The 24,414-nt window shown below is 43.2% G+C and overlaps 1 protein-coding gene across 1 annotated transcript in view; it reads left to right on the top strand.

The window, feature by feature from the left end:
* The window catches only part of GEMIN5 (gem nuclear organelle associated protein 5), a 67,459-nt gene extending 43,769 nt beyond the window's left edge, over positions 1–23,690 (top strand). The window contains exons 18-29 of the mRNA XM_075210127.1: positions 444–560; positions 1,426–1,551; positions 2,741–2,836; positions 3,533–3,670; positions 8,929–9,076; positions 9,566–9,685; positions 10,258–10,468; positions 11,975–12,235; positions 12,929–13,091; positions 14,807–15,230; positions 15,314–15,404; positions 21,362–23,690. Of these exons, the coding sequence (XP_075066228.1) occupies positions 444–560; positions 1,426–1,551; positions 2,741–2,836; positions 3,533–3,670; positions 8,929–9,076; positions 9,566–9,685; positions 10,258–10,468; positions 11,975–12,235; positions 12,929–13,091; positions 14,807–15,230; positions 15,314–15,404; positions 21,362–21,550 (2,084 nt within the window). The 3' untranslated portion in view covers positions 21,551–23,690. The remainder of the gene's footprint in view (positions 1–443; positions 561–1,425; positions 1,552–2,740; positions 2,837–3,532; positions 3,671–8,928; positions 9,077–9,565; positions 9,686–10,257; positions 10,469–11,974; positions 12,236–12,928; positions 13,092–14,806; positions 15,231–15,313; positions 15,405–21,361) is intronic.
* Positions 23,691–24,414: the final 724 nt, after the last annotated feature.

Raw genomic sequence — 24,414 nt, 5'->3', positions numbered from 1 at the left:
TGCAGATGAAAGCTGTCCCCATTTTATAAAGCTCCATCAGCCAAGTAAAAAAACCCTTCCATGTGACTATGGGATACCAGATGAGAGGGGTCTGTTTGTCTAGCCTTGCTCTCTTGTAATGTTACCAGAGTGGGCGTTTTTTGTAGTCTGTCGTCAGGAAAGCACACCTACAAATAAAGATTTGATCTTGAAACATGGATTTTTTTTTTTCTTGGTATTTGTAGAGCTCCCTGTCACAGAAATACTGTACTAAATAACAATTCAAAGTATGGTATGGAACTGTGGAGACCTATGTCACACACCACTGTCTAAGGTTCTAATTGTTTTGAAACAACTCTGGAAAAATGAATTGACTTAATCTGATTTCATCTGCAAGCTGCAAATATAGAATACCATACCCACTTTCTTTTTACTAAAATATCATCTTTTTTGTGTAATATTAGCTGCTGAAGAATCTCACACTGTGCCAGATATGACTCAATCGCCTGCTGTTGAGAAACGTCCCAGTCCAACCATTAAGAAAATTCTGGTTAGGAAGGAGCATCCCAAGGAGAAAGCAGGTCAGTTTCACTACACTGGTGACATATAGTAAAAGGGCGGTATAGATAAAGTGCAGTGACCTTCGTTCTGGATCTGATATAGGTGATTATGGAAGTCTCAAGTGACTCCACATTTTACTGTTTGTTAACTTTCATCCATGCCTCCTATTTTCTTTCTAGCAGGGTATTGTGCTCTGTAAGGTTCAAGTGGTCTGTCCTTTTTAGAGAATGCAGATGATGAAGCTCAGGCAGGGCGATCATTATCACTTAATGCAGATTTTGAAATACATTTAGTCTTCTCTGCCCATTGTCTGTACGTTTTATGTTGGGAATGGACAGGCTGTAGACTGAGTGGACGTTTATATATGTCCATTACATACTGCAGCGCTCCACTGCTAAGCTCCGCCCCTTACAGATTGTAAGACACAGACCTAAGTTCTCCTAAATGTTGAAATGTTGTTTCGGAATGTTGAACAGTTCCGAGTGATTGTCTTGAAGAGCTCAGTGTGGAAGAGGAGATATAGGGACTTCATCCCAGAAGGGCTAATTTTATGGAGAGTAGGTGATGGGTACAATTGAATTAATTACAGATTGAGAAGGCATCTGTTAGCATCAACACACATATACAATGTAAACGTTTCCATACCATGGCAGCAGTGACATTGTTTTGACATTGGATATAACTACTTCCAGAAACTCTTGTCCTCATTTTCCTCCCATTGTATTTCACTTGATTTAGGGGAAGTTATATGTGTACATCAAAAAATACCAAAACCATCATCTTGTGGTTCTATTAAGTTCCTGGAATATTTACACATTTACGCTTTTATTGTTTAGGTTAAGTGGTTGTTTAACATGACTCTTCCCTACTTTCTTATTCCGCCAGACCCGCACAGCCGGAAGAAAAAGTCTCGATCTCTCCTTCCCATTAGCACCGGCAAAGATCATCGATCCAAGGAAGAGCAGCATCGGGACTGTGTGAAGCTGGCAGCGGCTTTGAGCTCCAAAGGAGGTGCGAGCGCTTCTCTGTACACATCATCATTATCCCAGTGTTTAATTGTCCCTTCTGTAGAGTGCTTTCTATCCAGAGCAGTTCTATATAGGTCACTGCAGGACGAGTTGGTCTCAGACATGATTATTTCCATAGCAAGTCTCCCAATTCATAATAAAAGGTGGTTTACACCTTCAGATAACTTTAATATGTTGGTATACATGTCCTCCTTCATCTGTTACGAAATGCATAGATTTTTTTTTCCAATTCAGTTAACAAGTCCCTCTCACCTGTGTGGCAGGACTCTCTTTCGTAGTGTTCTATGATGGAATACAAACGTCAGTGGAGGTTATCGAGGATGCACAAAACAGGCGATGCTAAATCTGCTTTGGTGCTGCCACACCCCTCAGTCTGTGCAAGTGCACTTAGATTTCTGCCAGAGTGCATAGGTTTATAGAGCAAGACAGCAGGATGCGGGGAGGCAGAAGTTTGCACAGGCTGAAAGGAGAGCAAAGTGAGGGTGGCAAAGTACGGAATAATGGGGATGTCTAGTTTAGCTGAGCAATGCAAGAACAAAATTTCAATTTGCAAAAGCAAGACTATAGAATGTGATAACGGAAGTGAGATGGCAGATTTTTAGGGATCATGGCTATCTACTCCAAAGGAGTTGAATTTTGTGTTGGCTCAGAGATAAGCTGTCTTTACGTCTATTCTTGGACTCTTCATAAGATCTAATCTGCACCTCCATGTTGCACTTTGTTGGGAAAATGCATTTCAAGGCTCAATCGAGCAATGTAATAAAACACTTCCACATGTATTGAAAAATAATCCTGAAATCCCCTCGCGCTCCGGATCAGATAAAGTCATAAAGGAGGCTAATCCAGTATTTTATCAGGGGTGGTTGTAAAGTGGTAGGAGGTTGGTTTTGGTTGTGATATTTATACTTTGGCACAGTGCGCCTATGGAGATTTTTCCGCCTCGCGTAAACCAGGCGTCTCCTGATACCAGAGATTAGGCGTATACCTTGATGTGCTCTGGGAAGGGGATCCATCCAGACACACCAGTTCAAAGCCAAGACATTTTGCAGGGTGCATAGATAGCTCTTTGCAAATGAGGCCTTAGGTCAACATAATTTGTTTAGATCTTCAGTTACCTGGTAGCTATTGTGTACCAGACTGCCCAGTATCTCTTCATTGTTCTCTATTTCCAGAAATAGCAGCGGACTCGCATGCCCTGAATGAGGACTCTGCACATCTAGGTCTCTACAGTGATCGAACTACTCTACACCGGCTCATGGAGGAAGAGGGTGGGTTGAAATATTTTTCTGATAGCCAATTATAGTGGGAACATTTGCAGAAGAGTACCCCGATGGAGAAATCTGAAAGTTTCCCCTACAATGTCTTAACTTTAGCCTTTAGTGGAATATATATATAAGAATGATAGGTGCAAATGGTGTGACACAACCGCAGGGCTCACTTGCTTCCTGTATTGTAAGGACTATAGACCACCTGTCAACTTGCTGTAGCAATTGTGTGTGCTAATATTCAGGAGAATGCAGCCGGTTAATGCATTGCAAAATATCTGTATTGCTCAAATGTCATGGATGCAAAATTTGAACCCCTTATCGCAGTGCTCCGACTTCAACCCCTAATATCATCTGCAGCATCGTTGTTCATTCCCAAACACCTTGTGATGTGTGCGCTAATGCATGTTTATTATCTGAGGGCTCCAGCAGTCACTGCAATGGATTCCTCTGTGTTTTAGGTTACAAGCCAGAAAGTTTTTATGGTTAAAGATAACATTTGCATGTAGAGTAGAGGTTCCAGTCAGTCTGTGGGTCCAAGTGTAGGACGTTGGGTTGTGTAGCACCCCCTATTGCTATGCTGCTGGTAATGCAATATCACATGCTGTCATGTCATGTGGTGCTAGGCCTACTGTCATGTAATGTCCTGTACTCCGTTATTATATCACGTCAAATTTACCTTTCCTTCTTTTTCCTCAGGCAAAGCACATCTGGAGAATGGACACCCTGAACTCCAGCATCAGATCATGCTGTGGAAAGGTGACCTGAAGGGGACGTTGCAGTTGGCCGCAGAGAGGGGAGAGCTTACAGACCAGCTGGTAGCCTTGTCTCCTATGGGTAGGTAAGAGGAATGTATATTCTGGAAACTACACATGAATATGTACAGTCTCTGGGATCATATTTATATTGATCTTATAATAAACAAAAATCTTATAGTAAAATGGTGCTTTGTAGAAAACGGTGCCTTTTATGTATAAAACATCACATTTACCAGTTATATTGGCATCTATAATGCACTGGACATTCCACAGTTTGTGTGTTCCCCAGTTTTCTCATTCATTCCATTTAGGGAATACTACTCACCATGTGGTATAGAGGGCGCTGTGCTGGGAGAAAACCATTACTATACTAAAGAGTTGTCTGGCCTGCTCCTTTCCCTTTATGCCCCCCGGTATAGAGACCCATTCGTTTTTAATCGGTGCTCAAGCAGTAGTGCACTTTTAGTTAGGTTCTATTATTTATTTTATTTCTGTTTTTTACAATTCGCAACTAGTGGTATGCTCTTGGAAAACACCGCTTTATGAGAGTTGGGCAAACACCACCGGCGCTTCCTTACTGCCAAAATGATGCTGGCTTCAGAAGAAGGGTCACCTGGTCGGCTGCAGAGATCAGCGCCAGGGACCTAGGATCTGTCCCAGTACAGGATCAGACCACATCTGGGAGCTGTGGCAAGCAAAGCCCCAGTCTCTTCCAGCATGACTGATATGGGCTGCCTGCGGTCTCCCCCTGGCTACTGAGAACATGGTGCTTCTGCAGAAGAGCCGAGACTCAACATCCAGATGGCGTTGGACGATCAAGTAGCCCAGGGGATGGTCTTGTGGGTGCTAGACTGGGTAAACCCCACACCAGAGACATTTGTGGAACGGAAGGCAGCCATGATGGGGCTGGATATAGGGGAGAAAAGGTGCCTTCTACGATAGTAGCACCTTCTCTTTTTGTTGGGATTCTGTATAGTGGAATCCCAACAATCTATAAATCACTTGCTCCTCTCCTCTGCATGTGGGGAATGGTTTTCACTGCAGGATAAAAAGCTTGCTCTGTACTCTCTTGTTTTATCTTTAGAGTACTGATTTTATTTTCCACTCTGTCACTGAACTCTCTCTACTTTTATACATTGAGTACCGACTTATTTACCACAGTGTTTTGTCACTACACACACACACTTCTCTCCTCTCCCTTCCAGTTGGGTTTGAGCACAGACTTTATTTAGCACTGGATCACTATACTCGGGAATTCCGACTATGAAAACCTGACTGGATGTGACTCCTCTAGAAGACAAGAAGTGGAGGATTTGAATTTAGCAGTGAGATAGACTCTTGATATTCAGAATGTGGAACTGATGGTTACTGACGTTTCTCTATTCAAAAGGAAAAAGGAGCAAACTGTTTATTTTCCTTCCTCCCCACAGTTATCAGAACTCTTGGGTGAAGCTTGGCAGAAACCAGATAGGAGGTTTCAAGTCCTGAGAAGGTTCCAGTTCAACTACTCCTTCTCTGAGGTCGACACTGAGAACTTGCAGATTCCACCAAGAGTGGATGGCGCCTTTGCCCATCTTGCCAAATCCACTACCATTTCTATTCCGAGTGGAGCCTCTTTAAAAGACAGCATGGATAGGAAATGCAAGGGAATTTCAAAATCTATTTATGTTGCAACAGATTCCTTGCTCAGACCCATTCTTGCAGCTATTTGGGTGGAAAAATGGCTGGGAAAATCAGTGTGGACATACAATCATACAGAACTGCAAAACCGTCTGCTTTTTGGCTTAGAAAAAGGCTTCCTACAGCCTACGTTTTAGGGGAGTGAACGGGGTGGGGATTAACATAGGCAATGTACAGTAAGGGCGTTTCCCATGCAGGGATGCCCAAGTCAGCTTCCAGCGCACTTCTCAGTGTGCGGGATCTCACCCATATCTCCTACACCAGCAAGGGGTCTAGTCTAGGTTATAGATTGACATTGCATCTTTCATATTTCATTATTCATACACGAATGAAGTTTCATTGTCTGTGATGGTTTCTTTTTTTTGCAAAGCTGGCTCCAGTGGATTTTTTGGGGTTCTTCAAGCTTCAAGAAAAGATATTTATTTTTTTTATTTATTTTTTTTACTTCACCAGTGGAATATTTTTTGGGTTAATTTCTATGGACAACTCCAGGACCTTGAATGCAATTTTGTTAATTTTTTGGACAGTTACAGGACCTGGAATGTATTGCGTTTTATTATGGACGCAAGCCTTTTCAATTTTAAAGCTTACAAGATTGGATCCCGTACAGATGAAGAGCACAAATGTTGGTAATTGTATCTGTTATTTTTTCTTTTTTTCTTTTAATATAACGATGTGGTATGAACTAGAAGTGTGGTTTATTTACGTTTTATTTTGTGGCATTACATGACTCAGCAGGCACCGGGTGCCAGGGCATGCTGACCAGCCTGGGGCTGGTTTGTTTTTTTGGCAGGGGGACCCCACGCTGTTCTCCTGCTTATAGTGCCAACAACCCTGGCTGGCTTGTCTATTGCTGGTTGGTGTAAAATCAGGGGACCCCACGCTTTTTTTTCCTCTTCAATTTTGCTCCGACCAGCACTAGGATGGCAGCACAAGGGTTAATATCATTTGTGGGAGATCCCACGTTTTGTTTTTTTTTTTGTTTTTAAATGTAATTATTTATTTTTACACTGTTCTGAGCCGCCGGCTGTCATGCTGCTGGACCCGCAGGCTGCTGCAAAACCTGACCGATACGTATGTATGTAGTAGAGCAGAGAGAGGTGTCACAATACACCCATAATCAACAAGGACTGAAACCAGTTTGACATTGCCCCTGTTGAGGTTGGCTTCACTCAAAGTCCAGGTGTCTGCATTATATATCTTTTTCCTAAAAAAACTGACTACTATACCTGAAGTCCAGGACTCCGGGGGGATTTCGATGTGCAAACGCCCTGTGTCCCACCGGTAGCACCATGGAATCTAATATTGATCCTTTCTGTGCTTCAGAAGCCGCCTTTCGAGCCTCTGGACTTGATTGACCTCAAGTTTCTTATGTGGAAGGTGTCCATCTTGCTAACCATTGCTTCAATGAGACGAGTATCTGAATTGGCTACTCTGTCATGCAAGTCACCATTTCTTGTCTTTCACAAAAACGGAGCTGTTCTGCACATCAAGGCATATTTCCAGCCAAAAGTGGTGTCAAAATTTTATCTCAACCAAAAGTTTTATTCCTGCGCCAGGCCAAGTCTTGGCTTCTCAGCTTGAAGACTCACTCCGCCTGTTGGATGTGGTTAGGGTCCTGAGGATCTATGTGGACGGATCTGCCTCCTTGCGTAAAAAAGATATCCTCCTTGTACTGTACGACGCACGCAAGAGAGGATGACCAGCAGCTAAAACAGACCGTGGCGAGGAGGATCAAGGCGATCGTCCGTCAGGCTGATCACCTTCACCAGATTTTACAGGTTCAGTGTCTTTGTTTCAAAAGACGCCAGTTTTGGCTGAAAAGTTTTGCGAGCAGCAGCAGTGTTCTGAGGTGGGTACCCCAAGGGGCAGCTTTGGAACGTCCCCATAGTGAGTAGTGTCCTCCAAATGGAATAAATGAGAAAAAAGGATTTTTGTACTCATCAGAAAATCCATTCTTGGGGCTTTGTTAGTTAAAATAAAAAAATGATGGGTCTCTGCATGGGGACATAGAGTGGGAGGAGCATGCCAGACAACTCTTTAGTGTAGTTGTGCCTTACTCCAAGCACAGCGCCCTCTATACCCCATGGTTAGCAGTGTCCCCCAAATGGATTTGGAGACATTAATTTTACAAGAAGTGCAAAAATCCTCTATTTTTGCTTGCTAAATAATCCTTTTCTTGTGTAGTTCATTGGGAAGTACAGGGCTTTCCTGTTCATTTATGTTCTTTGGTCATTTAGGATGTTCTCTTCTGTTGCTTTTTTGTTTGTTTCCTAATTCTGCTTTGGAATAAACTGGTTAGCTAGTGTCATGCCTTTGAAGGGTATGGCCTGTAAGAGGAGTTCTATTGTTCCTACTTTTTTGTCCACCGTCCTTTTTCTACATAAGAAAAAGATTTAACTCCCAAGTACAAAAAGTTTCTCCCCGCCCAGTGTGTCACTATCTGGTATGTGTGGCAACCACTATAAGTCTACCCATACACATTGTGATTCTGCTGTACACTTTTTAGATTGTTTCTAGACCATGCGTGGGTAGAAAGCAACCAGCGATCCTCGCAAGCACTTGTTTGGGTTCTTTCTGTAGGGACTGTAGGAAATTTCTGTCTGCAGATGAACACGTAGGGCCTGATTCATTAAGGAAAGTAAAGGAAAAAAAAATGAGTAACATTGCACCTTGGCAAAACCATGTTGCAATTCGAGGGGTGCAAATTAGTTTATTATTTTGCACATAAGGAGAATACTGGCTGTTTTTTTCATGTAGGACACACATACTTGACAGTTTATTTTTACACTGACATTTGAAGTTGATCTAGGACGGGCCAGTCCAACCTGCGGCCCCTCAGGTGTTGGGAAACTACAAGCCCCAGCATGCTTTGTCAGTAGACAACCTGTTGATAGCTGGAAGGGCATGCTGGGACTTGTAGTCTCACAACATCTGGAGGCCCGCAGGTTGGACAGGCCTGATCTAGGACATGTCCTACCCCAACTATAAATTTCTCCTCACATTTTGAATTTACCTCCCCCCTCCAATGCAACATGGTTTTGCCAAGGGGAAATGTTACTCCCTTTTTTCTTTTTTTTTTTGCTTTATTTTCCTTAATGAATCAGACCCAATATGTTTATGAGATCTGGCCACATGTGTTTTTAGCCAGCTTGGATATGTATCCGGCCTCTCTGTGCTCCAACCAGACAGCCACAAATTCCCAGTTTACTTTTAATGAAGCCAAATGTACTATAACTTGCTTTCACAGTCCATCACTAAGAGCCACAACGTGCACTTACAGGTATAAATAGCATTTTGAAGTATTTATTTTGCAGTGGCGTTGCTGTTAATTAAAGGATTAGTAACTGAAACGGATAGTGTTTATATTCATTTAAATAGGTTTTACCCCTACACAGGCTCTGTAAAATCCAAAACTGTTTGACCAGAGGTCAGTGTCGTATCATTTTGCTAAATCTTTAGGTACATATATAGTTGAATTTGATTTGTTTTTGTATAAATCGTTCATTGAAAATATGATTTGTGAAAAGATCTTTCAATCAATTAGCTAGCTTTATTAATTGGTGACCATAATCATAATAATGGAAATTGCCATTTTGCAGAAGTTGTACTCCCAACAAGTCATCATCTCTTGTTCAATTTCCCATTTCTTTTTAGCTGGTTACAAAGTCTGGGTTTTGACCGTTGAAGCCTTTGCGAAACAGCTCTGTTTTCAGGAACAGTACGTGAAAGCAGCTTCTCATCTCCTGTCCATTAACAAAGTGTATGAGGCTGTACAGCTCCTGCGAGGCAACCACTTGTACAGGTCAGTGTTTGGCAGAAAGTTACAGCTCCTCCGGCTGCCATATTGGGCACATTAGAGTAAGGGTGGAATGAGCTAGTTCAGTACTGTGACTTCCGAAGAGAAATAAAAACAAACAAACCTATCTGAAGCACTAGATTTACTAAACTACGGGTTTGAAAAAGTGGAGATGTTGCCTATAGATAACCAATCAGATTCTAGCTGTCATTTTGTAGAATGTACTAAATAAATAATAACTAGAATCTGGTTGCTATAGGCAACATGTCCACTTTTTCAAACCCGCAGTTAAGTAAATCTAGCCCTTAGTCTTTCAGATAGGTTTGTTTGTTTTTATTTCTCTTTGGAAGCAGCAGTGATGAATTGTCTAAAGCTACATGGTTTACTAAGTAACTCCCAAAGTATCTGTGCTCCCATCGTACACAGATGGTCATATAATATAGCTAGAATAGAACGTTTGCCATCTCCCAATTGCCTGTGATTCGTCCGTTTCAGAGAGGCCATTGTTGTGGCTAAATCTCGTCTGCTCCCAGATGACCCCGTTCTCCAGGAGCTGTACACCAGCTGGGCCACAGTACTGGAACAGGACGGGCACTTCTCCATGGCTGCTAAATGGTAAGTACCTGTAAGGGCACCGCAGGATTAGGTGGGTCTAGAAAGAGGACAAGGGTTTGTGATAGGTCAGTGGCTTGTGCACACACCATTATAACTGGGGAGGTTTTGTACTACTAATAACTGAATACATAGATACAGAAATTACTGCGTTTGGAACCCAAAGAGGAAATTCAAGAAATCGTAACTCCTTTAGATTTCACACTCCTATTTTCCATAATAAATACAGCTTAATATGGACCTGTCACCTACACACAGTAGAGGCAGCCATGTAGTGGGCTGAGCTAAAGTTATGAGAATACAGTCTGTCAAGTCACTAGAAACCAGTATCTCATGGAATGTAGGTGGGGCCTCATGGAATGTAGGTGGGGCCTCGTGCATGTAGGTGGGGCCTCGTGCATGTAGGTGGGGCCTCGTGAATATAAGTCAGGTAGTGCCTCTAGCTAGTGACTGTCTGTTGGTGGTACCCAGTCTTGTTTTATTAGTGTTTGTAAAGTGCTGCAGAATATGCTGGAGTGAATATATATTATGTGCTAATAATAATGTACTGGATGCTAAATTCTCTGCTTTCTCAGTTACTTAGGGGCATCATCTCCGTATGACGCAGCTAAAGTCCTTGCCAAGAAGGGGGACCTGCTGTCTCTGAGCACTGCAGCTGAACTTGCATTAATTGCAGGAGAAAAGAGCCTGGCTGCCTCGTTCGCACTGCGCTGTGCACAGGAACATGTAGCTGCTAAGAACTGGATTGGGGCTCAGCAGTCTCTGCAGCAGCACCCAGGCCTGCTGGTAAACCACGATAAGGACACATTTACTCTTTCTGTATGTCTGTCTTTATAGTACAGGTTACTGCCAACATAAAGGGAATAACAGACGTTCTGGTGACCCAACACTATATGAAACACTTTACATCTACAATTCCTCCATGAGAACATTGCATTAGTTCATGTTTTATTTACCGCATCCCGCCTGTCTGTCCACCTTGTATATACAGTGAATCTGTATATAATATACACATACTTTAAAAAGGCGGTCAAGCACTCACAAAGCCACTTGCAAGCTCGAGTCCCCACTATCGGTCAGGGCTTTCATGATGAGCCACAATGTGTAATGTTTGTGAGGCCAGGAACCATATGCACTCACACAGGGTTCAAAGTGATGTCATGGGGGATTTCTGCATTTGTAAAAGGAAAATTCGCTGACATCGTAGGGATGCCAATGTGGGGTACAGTTGCACTGTTTAATGCAAAATGGACCGTCTAGTAATTGCTGTACAAGCTACTGTTAGATCTAGTTTGCAATGAATTAATGTTGGACATAAGGAAAACATTTTGGAGTCTTTCTATGACACTTCCTTTTATCAACATCACCTTAGTTATGAAACAATAGCAAATCGAGACAACTTTAGAAATGATTGCTGAGGTACATATGACAGTAGCCATAATGATATAGTTCTAGCCACAGTCCAATTACCAAACTATCAGTCAATGGGCCTACCCAACATTTTTATACTTTATATACTAAGCTTGATGGGGTGTAAACTGATTAATTATGTCGGGCACAATAACTGTGTAAAGCCACCTATTCCTTCCTCTACATAGAAGGATTGATATTATAACTTCTCATATAACCGTGTAACAAGAAGAGATTTTGTTTTGAAATGTGATTGTTTTGCCATTGTTTCTACAACATGCCAGGTAGATCCTGACAATCTGTGTGTTCTATTTGGTTGCAATGATAAGTCAGCCGCAGCTGTGGAATATTCTATAGGTATACCTACATGAGAAGAATGTGGTTATTTCCACACTGCAGTTGGAGTGATTATTCACATCTTACTTTTTAAGGTGTGTTTTGCATGAATCCTCTATTTGTTATATCTAAACCACCTAGATACAGCATCTGCCCCACCATACTGACCTATGATGCATTCTATTCAAGAAGAAATCAATGTAAATGTTTATTTTCATAAAACAATACACGTCCTCCTGACTTGCACAATCATGGGGGTCCTGTGTAAAGTTAATGGTCAGTTCTCCAGTGATTGACACCTGGAGAATGTACTACAACACCATCAGGTCAGCATTCTCAATATAACCGTACTGCTCCTGTATTCATTTAAAGCCCTGCAGAGTGTTGATTACTGGAGAACTGGCCATTGCAGTGAGGTTCCCGGGGAAGAGGTTCCCTTACACAGGACAGTTATACTTGTCAGACAGTACCCTGCGCTCTTGTTGAAGTACTACAAGGTTAATGAAGTGGAAAACAACAGTATATGAATGTGTCCTTGTTTTGCAGGGACAGAGGCTGGTTTTCTGTACGAGTGAACTGCTGTTTAATCACCTAGAGGAGAAGACTCCGGTAGACTGGAAGACACAGTCCGCCCCATGTTTCCATGAATGGATGGGGATAGGCAGCGTGGAACCTTTCATTAGTAAACTCGCAGGCCTGTGGCAGAAGGAGTATGGAGTGTGCACAGCAGACCAATATACTGAGGCCTATCAGCAGCTGTGTGCGTCTGAGACCCCTCCTACCACAGCCAACACCAGCCCCAGACAGGTAATGGACGACTTCTTTCACCATCCCGTAATATGCTGTTCCCTAATCTCACTGACAATGTATAGTTGTGGCCAGGGTAGGAATCAAAGTGGGGATGATATGATTAAATAGTAAACCCTTTTTTAATGCGTGTCCAAGATTAATATTAGGAGCTCATAGCAGCTCCTATATAAGCTGCTATTAGATCCGGGTTACACTGAATCTAATAGTATAAGTGGCAGGGGAGATTCAGTGAAATCCTGATGATGTCACTCGGTTTCCTGGCAAACCAGCCCCCAAATGCAGATCAGAACCTGGGGCTGTCACTAGCAACTTTGAGTAATAGGACAGCAGGAGCGCACAGGATCGTGCTGCTCCACTATCAGTCACAGAAAATATACCTCTGGTTATGTTTTAAGTGTTAGCCTAACTTTTTATGTCTATATGAGTATTGGTTCAGTCCACAAAATATCTGCCTCCATTGTATCTAGTTGCACTATCGGCCATACAGAGTGAAGGGTTCACAGTAGGTTTCAATGGAGAAAAGGACCAAAAGCAAAATTTCTTTTCTAACAAAACTAGTATGTAAATTATTTGTAATATTTTAGGGAAAAAATGTATTTGTTGTTTTTAACATCTCTTTGCAGTTTTCAATGTTATTATTTAAGTCTTGTGCAAGTAAGTGAAAATGATCATTTTCTTTGATACACACAGCTGCTGCTGCACATCTCCCAGGAGGTGGCGCTGTCCGCTCTCAGTTACCTCTCAAAGAGCTGGGACGAGGCAGCTCCTGCTTTACTCCGTGCGCTCTCCTGCGGTCACCAGGCCGGACAGTTTACATTAATGCAGGAGATTTCCCAACTGCTGCTTCCAAATGGTAAGTCCTGGGAAATACATAGTGGCATGTCTGCAGAGTAGACCTATACATTGTGTACCACAAACATGTTTTGTAACAGGAGGTAATGTACTCTTCAGTGGGCCCTTTTACAGCCATTGACGTTAAATCGGTGCCATTATTTGTTTGAATTGTTTTGTTTGTTGTATTTGTACTAATGCCGCAAGCATGTTTTTCCTCCGCTAATATTGGGTGTTTGTTGTATTTTCTTTCCTTGAATGTGACAAAAGTTTGGTTTTCATAGATCATTTGAAAGTTAATTAATAAACGCTGCCATGTTTCTGTGACTGTCCATCACTGACCTTGATCAATAGACAAACAGCTGTATTAGCAGAACTGTTCCCTACAGCTTTTTGTTAACTTTTTTTTTTTTATCTGTTTACATATTACACTTTATAAACAAGTAGACCTCGCAGTCCAGTATTTTTATCAGTTTCCTTTGCCTGCAGAACATATAGTACCAGAGGTGCCTTATTTATTTAGTGGGCTTGTGTGCAAGAGAAGTGTTGCCCTCCCCCCTTCCCCACCTCATATGTGGGATAAAGGGAGATGATGAGAGAAACATATGTGACAGGTGTGATGGAAGCTCATCACTACCACCCCAATTCATTCCTACCTGCTGTACTGTCCGGTGGAGGAGAGCTCCATTACATTAATACTCTCCCCCAAACACATTTTAATTACACCACCAACTCCCACATTACATCAATAACCACCTCCTTACATTAATAGCCACTCACACACATTACATTAATAACATCAACAGACGCACATTACATTAATAACCCACAACCACCACCCCACTTTCCTGAACTGCAGAACTTGAATGTTGTGTGTGACGAGCTCCTTTGTCTGCCTTCTACACGCTCACATGAAGGAGAGGAGTAGAAAAGCAGGAATAGAAACAGGACAGAGAAGAGCAGAAGGAAGGTAGGGGACAAGCAAAAGAGAAGGGGAGGAGCAATAAGAAGAAAAAGGAAAGTGAGAAACCAGATTTGAAGGTACATGAGGAGCAAAAGAGTAAGGGAAGAATAGGACCCTTCATCTGGATCATCAGGAGGAGGATTGGATCAACCCCCTGCCCTGATTTGCTGTGCAGCCTATCACCATAAGCATCCTGCTCTATGCTGAGCCAGTCAGGGCTGATTTCAGCTATAAGCTGCGGTACATTGTAATGCCAGGGTTGGCCCTGGTAATCCACGCTGGCCAGGCCAGGGCCCTAAGCCTTCCTCTGCTCTGCCCTCCTAATAGAAATCAACGTAACTTCCCACAGGCGGCAAAAGCTGGTGCAAGCTCAGAGGCTTGGAATCCCCCAAGCCAATACATTTTGTCTAAAAGATGTCAAGTTACAAAATCTATAAAACCACTACCATGTATTTGTAGAATACACTTTCTAGACTATACTAGGGTAGGATTCAAATATACTATGCTTGTCTATGCTATGCATATATCAAAAACAGAATAAGGACTGTCACCCACATAAATCACTAGTTTGTTCCTATCATAGTTTTTGTAGTATAACTTTCCTCCTTTCAAAATCCTGTGATTGTCCTTGTGTCTTCATTATTGTGTCTAGGTCAACATTTTTTGGGTATTAATCGTGTATTCTTTATGAATGTAATAAAACCTGTTTTCTTCCTGAGATACCAGGCAGAAAAGTTATTTACGATCCTTATATATGCCTCTTTTACTTTCAGGCTGTGAGGAGCTGAAAATGAACCTCAACCCAGACAACAAACACAGTTCTGCTGCTTGTGACAGCCTGCAGGCGTTCATAGCGTATGTGAACCTGTATGAGGCATGGTGGAATGAGCAACGCAGTCATCCAGTGCAGGAGCTGAAGATGGAGACCTCTTCTGATGGAGATGCTGATCTCCCTGTCCCAGGAGAGAAGGACACTGCAGGAACCCTGTCCGACGTCGCGGTGCTGTTATCAGAACTGCATGCTGGTTTCCAGAATGCTCAGCGGGAGATTGCAGATGTACAGCAAGCTCTGCGAGAGATGATACAGCAGCATCAAAGGGCCAGGCAGATCCAGGACAACTCTCTGGAGTTAGAGCAAGACTCCAGCACAAACCCAACATCAGCTCCAGAAGAATTTCCTGACAGCAAGAGCCAGACGTGAGTAGAGCCTCTCAGACAGTCACTATTACTAGTCTGTCCGATATGGTCATTGTTTCACTGTCCATTCTCTGTTTCTATAGTTCTAGCCTAAGTCCAATCTCCCTGACTGAGCTGATGAAGAAGCTTTCTACTGCAAACCATAAACTAGCCGAGTTTCCTGAATATTTAAAGGTAGGACCTGGGAGTTGTAACATAAAGAGTTTTTTTAATATAGTTAGCAGTGTGCTAATAAATACTCATATTAATTCATGTAAAGAAGTCAGCTTGTCTCAGAATTGTAACTTATGCTCTTTTAATTAACATTTAAAAATCAATGTTGAAATGATTAACTGCATATTGTGAGTCTAATCTTCCATCATTAGTTTGACATTGTTTTGTTTAGGACATTCTTACTTTGTTTCTTACCACATTCATCCATTCACCTTCTCACACCGTGACCCATGATACAGCCAGCCCTGCTCCGACTTTCACAATTTCACAAGGGGATAGGTCTCTGCCTCCCATGTGATCCGCTCACTTGTCTTATGTTGCTGTCAGCATTTCGGTGATCTGAATGGCTACAGGTTGTATTCTGTAGCACAGTGGTTAGCATTACTTTCTCACAGGACTGAGGTGATTGGAATAGATGTCATCAAGGCCCTATCTGTGTAGAGTTTGTAGGTTTCCTACAAAAACGTAATGGTAGGGTTATTGGTTCTTTGGTGGAAAACTTAGAATGTAATGGAGTAGTGACTAATGTGCATGATTTACTATTCTCTGTACAGAGCTGGGTAATATTATTTATATAGCGCCAATCATAATTGGTGCAGCTATAGGCAAATAGGTTCATATTCAATCCAAAACCCATCTAGATATGACTTAATAATCAGGTAATACTTATTGATGATTTTTTTTATATATATTACAAATTGTTGCGATGAAAAACACCCCACCCAGCCTGAAACGCATAGTGGTGTTGTCTGGAGTTAGGGAGCGTCAGTCCACATAGATGTTTGGGGACGTGAAAGACGACTGTCTAATTTTAGTTCAATACCAACCCATGACCCTTGCCATTGAGAAGGTATACAGTAATCAGGCTCATAGGAACCTCCATTCCGCAGAATTAAATGCCTTAGAGGTATCTGGTGTAACGGCTAAGGCTCTTTCATCCTATCTGGGGGACACTGCTTCCATGGATTGTATGAGGGGAGCGTGGAGTTAGCACTTAACTAATTAACTTGTTCAATGTATCAATGCTGACAGACCCCTCCCCTCAGCAACCCCCCATAGCTCCTCAATTTAGATTAAGTGCACAAGGGAGCTTGTGCTTAATTTTTGTTCTAGCATAGCTTTTTACTTTGATTTACTATTTCATTCCTTTATTTTTTTTTTAGGAAAATATTTTTTAGACAACACACTCCCTTTATACGCAGCCACACTACACTGTCTTGTCAGAGCCGGACGGCTCTCACTGACAGCGCTTGCAGTGTTTCAGTGCTGACAGGCGGCTTAATGAAGCCGCTGTCACACTGACAGCCTCCCGACATACCGGCGCTGCCTTTACAGGCATAGAGCACCGGTACTCTGATGGCGGGCGCTGAAACCATGGGCATAACAGTTGGCTGAGGAACAGCGCGATTACGATTTTGCTTTCCTTTGCCCTGCATCTGAAAGAGGCGTCGGGATACTTATATGAGGTGGCCCAGATTGCAGCCTCTATTTCGTCCTCCATATTGCCTTCAGCAGTGGCAGCTAGAAGGACCCTATGGCTGAGGTCCTGGGATGCAGGTACAGAATCTAAGAAATCGCATTAAAACATTACCCTATTCAGGCTCAGTGGTGTTTGGGTCTGAATTGGACAATATCATTTGCCAGGCCACGGGTGGCAAACGTACTTTTCTGCCAGTAAATGTTCCTAAGGCAAAACCTCCTAGTTCTGGTTCTTTTCGGCAGCTCTTTCGGGAAGGCTTCTTTGCTAGAGGTCAGACGAGTAGAGGTAGACCCACTGGTAGCAGGGGCCACTCTTATAGAGGTTGGTCCTCCCTCTCTACGAGACGCCTGTCCGCAAAAGTTTCGGAAAATGGCATCCTGACTGTCATTCACCCCTTCTTGTGACAGCAGGAGTGAGGGGGCATTTGAGTCTGTTCAGGGAACAGTGGATAGCGTCATCCCAAGACCTTTGGATTCGCTTCTTTGCAACATCTTTACCTCGCAATCCAGAAAGGAGACAGGCGATGCGGCTTCGTATTGTTTCTCTTGTTTCTGCAGGAGTAATTTGCATGGTGCCAGACAACCAGAAGAGAGACAAGGGTTCTGTTCAAATCTGTTTCTGGTCCGAAAGCCGGATGGATCATTCCGACCCATTTTAAATTTAATAATGTTAATGCAAAATCTGTCCACCCTTGGGTGTAGATTTGAGTCCCTCCGGTCAATAATCAATGGACTGGAGGCAGACGAATTTTTAGCGTCAATAGATATAAAGGACGCTTACCCTCACGTTCCCGTTTAGGAGGGGCATCAGTCAGTTCTCAGATTTACGGTAGGATTAGACCACTACCAATTCCGGTCTCTCTCCTTCGGCCTTTCCACAGCGCCCAGAGTCTTCCCAAAAATCATGTCAGTGATGGCGGCATGTCTTCATCCCAGGGGGTCAAAATAATACCATACTTAGGTGACCTCCACATCAAGGCTACATCGGTGAATCTGTCACAACACCACCTAACTCTTACCATCAAGATTCTGGATAACCATGGATGGTTAATAAACCTAAAAAAATCACAATTCATTCCCTGCCAGCGGTTGACCTTCCTGGGGCTCATCCAGGACACCAGAGAACAAAAGCTGTTTCTCCCGGAGGACAAGGCCTGGTCGTTATGAGAAGTAACTACACGGGTCCTGGTCACTCCCAGTCCAACCATTCACTTATGCGTGCGTCTCCTAGGTAAGGTGGTGTCGACCTTCGAGACAATTCCTTACAGTCTGTTCCATTCCTGCGCTTCCAGTGGGACCTCTTAACGAAGTGGTCAGATTCCCACCTGCAGTTGGAACGCCAGAGGATACGTTTGTCTTCCAAAGTGAGGGTGTCTCTTCAGTGGTGGTTGGTCCAGGATCACCTAGCGATAGGCAGGTCCTTTGCCCCGTGGTCCTGGATCATAGTGACCACAGACGCCAGCTTGAAGGGGTGGGGAGCTGTGGCCCTTAACTTACGCCTTCAAGCCCTGTGGTCGACTCAGGAGTCTTCCCTGTCTGTCGACATTCTGGAGTTGAAGGCCATGCTTCAAGGCGCCCAGACCATGCTTTGGGGTTTTTCCGGTTAGGTTACAATCCGACAATGTCACACCAGTGGCCTGTGTCAACAGACAGGGACGGAACCAGAAGTGCAGGAGCAATGACAATGGCAGCACAGATCTTTGCATGGGCGGAACAGAGTATTCTGTCAATCTCAGCGGTTTTCATCCCAGGCATCCAAAACTGGGTGGAAGATTATCTAAGCCATCATGCAGTGATGCCGGGGGATGGTCACTCCATCCGGAGGTCTTCCAGTCGCTGATACGGATATGGCGTCGAGGCACAACAGCAAGGGACCCCCTGGCGGTAGCCGTCAAAGTCATGACCGTGCCCTGGGACTTCCGGTTGGGATATCTGTTCCCACCCATACCCATGATTCACCGCGTTCTCAGAAGAGTAAGCTAAGGGAGACTCCCAGTGATACTAGTGGCTCCCACCTGGCTGCGGAGAGTATGGTATGCAGACATTATCTCAATGGCAGTAGGTCAAGGAGTGCGTCTACCACTGTGAGATAACCTCATTCTCCAGGTCCCATTCCGACTTCAGGACTTGCTGCGGCTGACTGAAGCCAACCTTTGGCGGTCTGGAGGATTCTCTCCTAGAGTTATGAACACGCTGTTGTGAGCTCGTAAGCCAGTTTTGGCTCATATCTACCACCGCATCTGGCGCACTTATATTAGATGCCCTGCCATTCGTCGTCTTTTCGTCTTCCCCATCTTCTGGCATTCCTCCAGGATGGCCTGGATGCAAGTCTCTGTTTGGGCTCTTTAAAAGTACAAATATTAGCCCTTTCGGTTTTCTTTCCCCTTCGATTGGCAGACATGCCGGATATTAGGACTTTTCTGCAGGGAATCTTGCATATCTAACCAAGTAATGTCCCGCCTACGGCACCATGGGATCTCAACCTAGTACTCTATATGCTTAAGGGGCCTCCTTTGAACCGTTGCATTCAGCTGATCTAAGGTTCTTAACGTGGAAAGTAGTGTTCCTTCTGGCAATTGCATCGGCTTGTAGAGTGTCAGAATTAGGAGCCCTTTTGTGTTGTGAGCCATATTTGTTCTTTCTCGAGGACAGAGCAGTTCTATGGACTTTTCCTTCGTTCGCACCAAAGGTGGTTTCGGCACTTCATGTGAACCAAGAGATTGTGGTTTCAGTGTATCAGGCAGGGGCATTGTCTTTCGGACAAAATTCGATGGAGTGTTTGGATGTGGTCAGAGCTCTCCAAATTTATGTGAGGAGGGCCTCCCTCATTTGGCGCACAGATTCTTTATTTATCCTTTTTGATTCACATAATTGAGGGTGGCCAGCCTCAAAACAATTCATTGCAAGATGGATTACGGCAACCATTAGGCAGGCTTACGTCGGTGCTAACCGACCTGTGCCAGGTCAACTTACTTGCCCATTCCACCCATTCGGTGGGGGCGTCTTGGGCAGCGAGAAATGGGGCCTCAGCGGGCCAGCTTTGCAGAGCAGCCACCTGGTCCTCGGTCCATACTTTCACAAAATTCTATCAATTCCATGTCTTCGCGTCTTCAGACGCCAATTTTGACCGTAGTGCTCTACGTGCCGGGCTGTCGGAGCGGTTCCAACCTTAGGGGGGCTGCTTTGGAAAGTCGCCATGGTAGTAGTGTCCCCCAGATAGGATGAAAGAGAAAAGAGGATTTTTATACTTACGATAAATCCGTTTCTCTTATTCCATCTGGGGGACACTGTGTTCCCTTCCTTCTGCTGTATGTTGTTTGGTCTATCTTCCTTGGGGCTGTATAATTAAACTGAGGAGCTACAGGGGGTTGCAGAGGGGAGGGGTCTTTCAGCACTGATACATTAAACAAGTTAACTAGTTAAGTGCCAACTCCACGCTCCCCTCATACAACCCCATGGTAGCAGTGTCCCCAAGATGGAATCGGAGAAACGGATTTATCGTAAGTATAAAAATCCTCTTTTTAATGATAAACTTGGAGATAAGTGAATTGCTTTCACAGATTAGTACTACTGCGTTTGCCTGGCATGATCCCTGTCTGAACTGGGTTCACAATTTTGGTAATTGCTTTACTTAGACAGTAACTTAATATTGACTATTAACAGCCATGTGGGCTATTTCTGGGAAACTAGCTTGGCAAAGAAAGTGCACGGTGGAGCGCCCAGTGGACAGGTCTGAGCCGGTAAACAGCGGCCCTGGTCTACTAAAAACTGGTCAGCGATGGGCTCTTTTCTGTACAGCTGCAGGAGCCATTGTTCCAGTAATTCCTCTGGATTGTTACTTTCTGCTCTTTCACTAGTTACCAGTTTGTGTGCAGCCTGTTTTCCATGTCTATGCATTCCTGCTTATATGCCAGCAGCTACATGGATATGCCAAGCATGTATGTGGAGCGGTGTGGTTGAATCCTAGAGAACAGAGACACTCTCCCCCTTTCCCACTCTCTCGTTCGTCTTCTGCACTTCCTGTCTCAGCAGGGACAGATCTATCTGTATTTGTCTAACATGGTCCTTGACGTACTATTCAGAAGCTGCTATCGCCTAGGGTACTGCAGGTATGGAAGGTTCCCCAGCTCCTGTACCTGTGGGTGCTGTCTTCTGTATATAAGGAGGATCTGTAAGGCTGTAGGCATGATATCGACAGCCCGAGTCCCAGCCTTGCTGCAGCAGTTGAGTGCCCTGATTTACCCATTGTGGTAATCCGTGGGTACCTGAGGCTTTTGGGCTGGTACTTTTAAATTCAAAAGCTGAATGCTTGTGCGTCCGTTCACATCCCGCACCTCTATCTACACATCGCCTCAACCTCTACACACTATGTATTTTGCTTTTCAGGCTCCTGATTGGCTACCTCTTACTATTTCTGTATTTGTTCCTTTCCCTTATAGGTGTTGCCATTTCCCGATGTGCTGGAGAGCTGTCTGGTGCTACTTTACCTCCCCTCTTCAGAGCTGAACTCGGATCTACGAGCACGGGCGACAGACCTGCTGCAGAGGTACAGCTCTGGGTCACCTGATCACCAGAAAGTAGCCAGCAGGTTGCTCTCATCGTTGGAAAGTCCGAGGCCTACAGTTTAGCTCAGACCTAACCTCAATCACTGCTTCCAGCTCTGCAATAGCCACCGCAATAATGCCGGAGCCCAACATCTGCCTTCGCTTCTACCCGGAAGCTGCAAATCACAGCCAACCATTCATCCATGCATTGTTGTGGGCCCTAGCTGGGTTTCACAACGGTGTGCTCGGCTCAAGAATCACATCGCTCTATGTGAGGTCACAGGGTGCATGGATCATTCTATACAAGAAAATGTAAAGGTGGCACCTTCGTGACATCTGGATTATTTACCTCATTGTTGGGCACTAGAGACTGCCTGTAAATCATCCTAACCATGCGTGTCACTTATAATGCAGTATAATGCCAAGGAACCCTTCTTATTCTTATTTTCAGTATTCTGCCTTTCTACGTTCTGTGCGGAGGCCGCGTGTTAGTTCTGCACTTTATATACTGGTGATGCACCGTGAAGGCAGCCATTTTATGGGCTGAACCGGTATTCATGTGAATGCAGCCTAACCATTCACCAGGAGTCACTTTTGTGTCTCAATCACTGGTTCCTGCTGCATTTTTAGTCAGTTCATCCATAAAATGGCTGTACAAGAATGTAAGATACTCTTGAATGTACCACAGGAGCAGTAAAGATGGTTGTTTGTTAGAATTAGAGGGTAAAATAACAGCTTATAAACTTGTGTCTAACAGTCCTCACAGTTCAGACCACTTAAAGCTGTATTTTTAATGGGACGGTAAACCTAAAATACAAGTTGCTCCATGTGAAAAGGTGTTTATGTATCATTCAGAGATGTGTTTAGAAGTCCCCATACACAGACAGAATATGTATGATATATATTGTCTCAATGTATGCGAGATGTTCATTTTCCACGTTCAAGTGACTCCATGCTGTGTCCTTCAGAAGAATTATAGACAGGAAGTCTGGTGTGCATGGAAATAATATTTCCCCACAGCCTCGTTCTAGATCTGTTTATTATTACAAGTTCCTGAAACATTTGCATATTTGTGAGTGTTGTACGTCACGCTTCATTTAAAAAAAAAACTTGCATTTTAGGTTTTGCTGTACATTAACTATAGTTATTCCCAATACACAGGGTGATTCGTTTAATCTGACAGAGAAGTTGTCGATGTTTCAGATCTATGTTGTCCCATTGCCTTTGTTTGTCGTCTGTGATTAAAACATGAACTCCTAGAAATATTAGAAAGTTGAGTGTTGCTCATGTCACCTATGCACAGCTGAGGCATGAAACAAAATGGCCTCCACCACTGTATAGCGCTATAACCTTGCTGAAATAATAGGTTCTATTGTTCAGCAAGAACTGGAATGGGGAAGGTCGCTTAGACATGCAGTTGTATATATTGTCATTTAAAGCTGTCAGATTTAGATAATTTAATTTAGAAGTCATTAATACAGTGTATCCATTTCTCAAGTATTGTCATACCTTGCTTATTTACTTTGTTAGTGTTAAAACTTTTTTTTGTTTGGTTTCTTTGTTTTGCTTGTTACCTGAACTTTTTTTCTTAAACACTTAAAAGCATTCCATTGCATTGGTAGTTTTTCCACAGCTGTGAACAATAAAAGCTCGCCCAGATATATCTGAAGGACCTATCTAGGCTTAAGATTGCTAGAAACCAAGGTCCTTGTTTATGTAGAGTAGAATAATAGTAATCTTCATCTGTCATCCCGAAAATCTTGCTCAAGCTCCATGTAGAGTAGGTATAGCATCTGGTACATTGAAGCTAATGAGATTGATACGGAGAAGATCACTGTGCTGTATGTTGTCATGCCAAGGAAGACTCTCCAATACCGAAATCTGTTTTTTTAGTATCCAGGTGCTGTTAAGCCCATGTTATTTGCTACAACACATTGCATTGCTACAGCGAGGACACAGACATTGACAAAAACAAAATAATACTATGATGCTGAGAGAAACAAAGGTGAGTATCTCTGGGAGATGGGAAAACAAGTTACCTATTTGTAAGTCAATCAAGCAGGTTCTGATTTTCCTCATGCATCTTGCATCCCGTTTGGGGTTATTGAATTTGTAATAAATATGACCATATCTTATTACATACAACAGGCTGAAAGATAAGGTTTATTATGCAGAATTACATATTGTTACTCTGAAGATTAAAGTGAACATTGACCCTGCAGAATGTGTTTATTTCTTTTGAACTTGGACAACTTTGACTTTCCAGTTATTATTAAATTATAGTCCTATTTGGGAACATCTTATTTTAATTATTAATTATCTGTATTTAATTTAGCTGCTACAGAGAACAGAACGGAGGCTCCAGCTTATTTTGTTGAGAATAAAAGGATTTCCTGTACACAATATAAACCTACTTATAAATGGGGTATATTTTTGCAATGTCCTAGTCGGGAAGCAGTCTGCTCTTGTCGCTCTGTCTCTATAGTCCGAGAGGGAATGCAGCTGACCCTGACAGAATGAGGCGAGACTCAACTGAGCAGAACTCTTAAGAGAATGATTGTTGTGGATGCAATGGAGAGGAATTGGGAAAAGTGAATATTGTGCAAATACACAATCAACTAAATTGTTCTAACTTATCAATTAAAAATTAGACAATTAATCTGTGTTACTACTAAATTCACAATCACTGTTTCACCGGCTTTAACTTCTAGGTTAGATTTACATCAGTTTTGGTTGATTACAGTGCTGACTAGCGGTGGTTATTTTACATGGATGAACTCCAGTGTCTCCTGTGGGCAGCCCAGATCACTTGGATATGGAATGGCTATACTGGTTATGAAGTACTGCTTCCATTATGCTGTTTTCTCAATCATCTACTCTGGGACACTGCTACCATGGGGTTGTATGAGGGTGCATGGAGTTGGCACTTAAATCATTAACAACTAAAG

Source organism: Mixophyes fleayi, chromosome 4 (assembly GCF_038048845.1).
Source record: "Mixophyes fleayi isolate aMixFle1 chromosome 4, aMixFle1.hap1, whole genome shotgun sequence".
NCBI classification, from domain to species: Eukaryota; Metazoa; Chordata; class Amphibia; order Anura; family Limnodynastidae; genus Mixophyes; species Mixophyes fleayi.
Note: the sequence above shows the minus strand (reverse complement) of the source record. Positions and strands in the feature narration are given on the sequence as shown.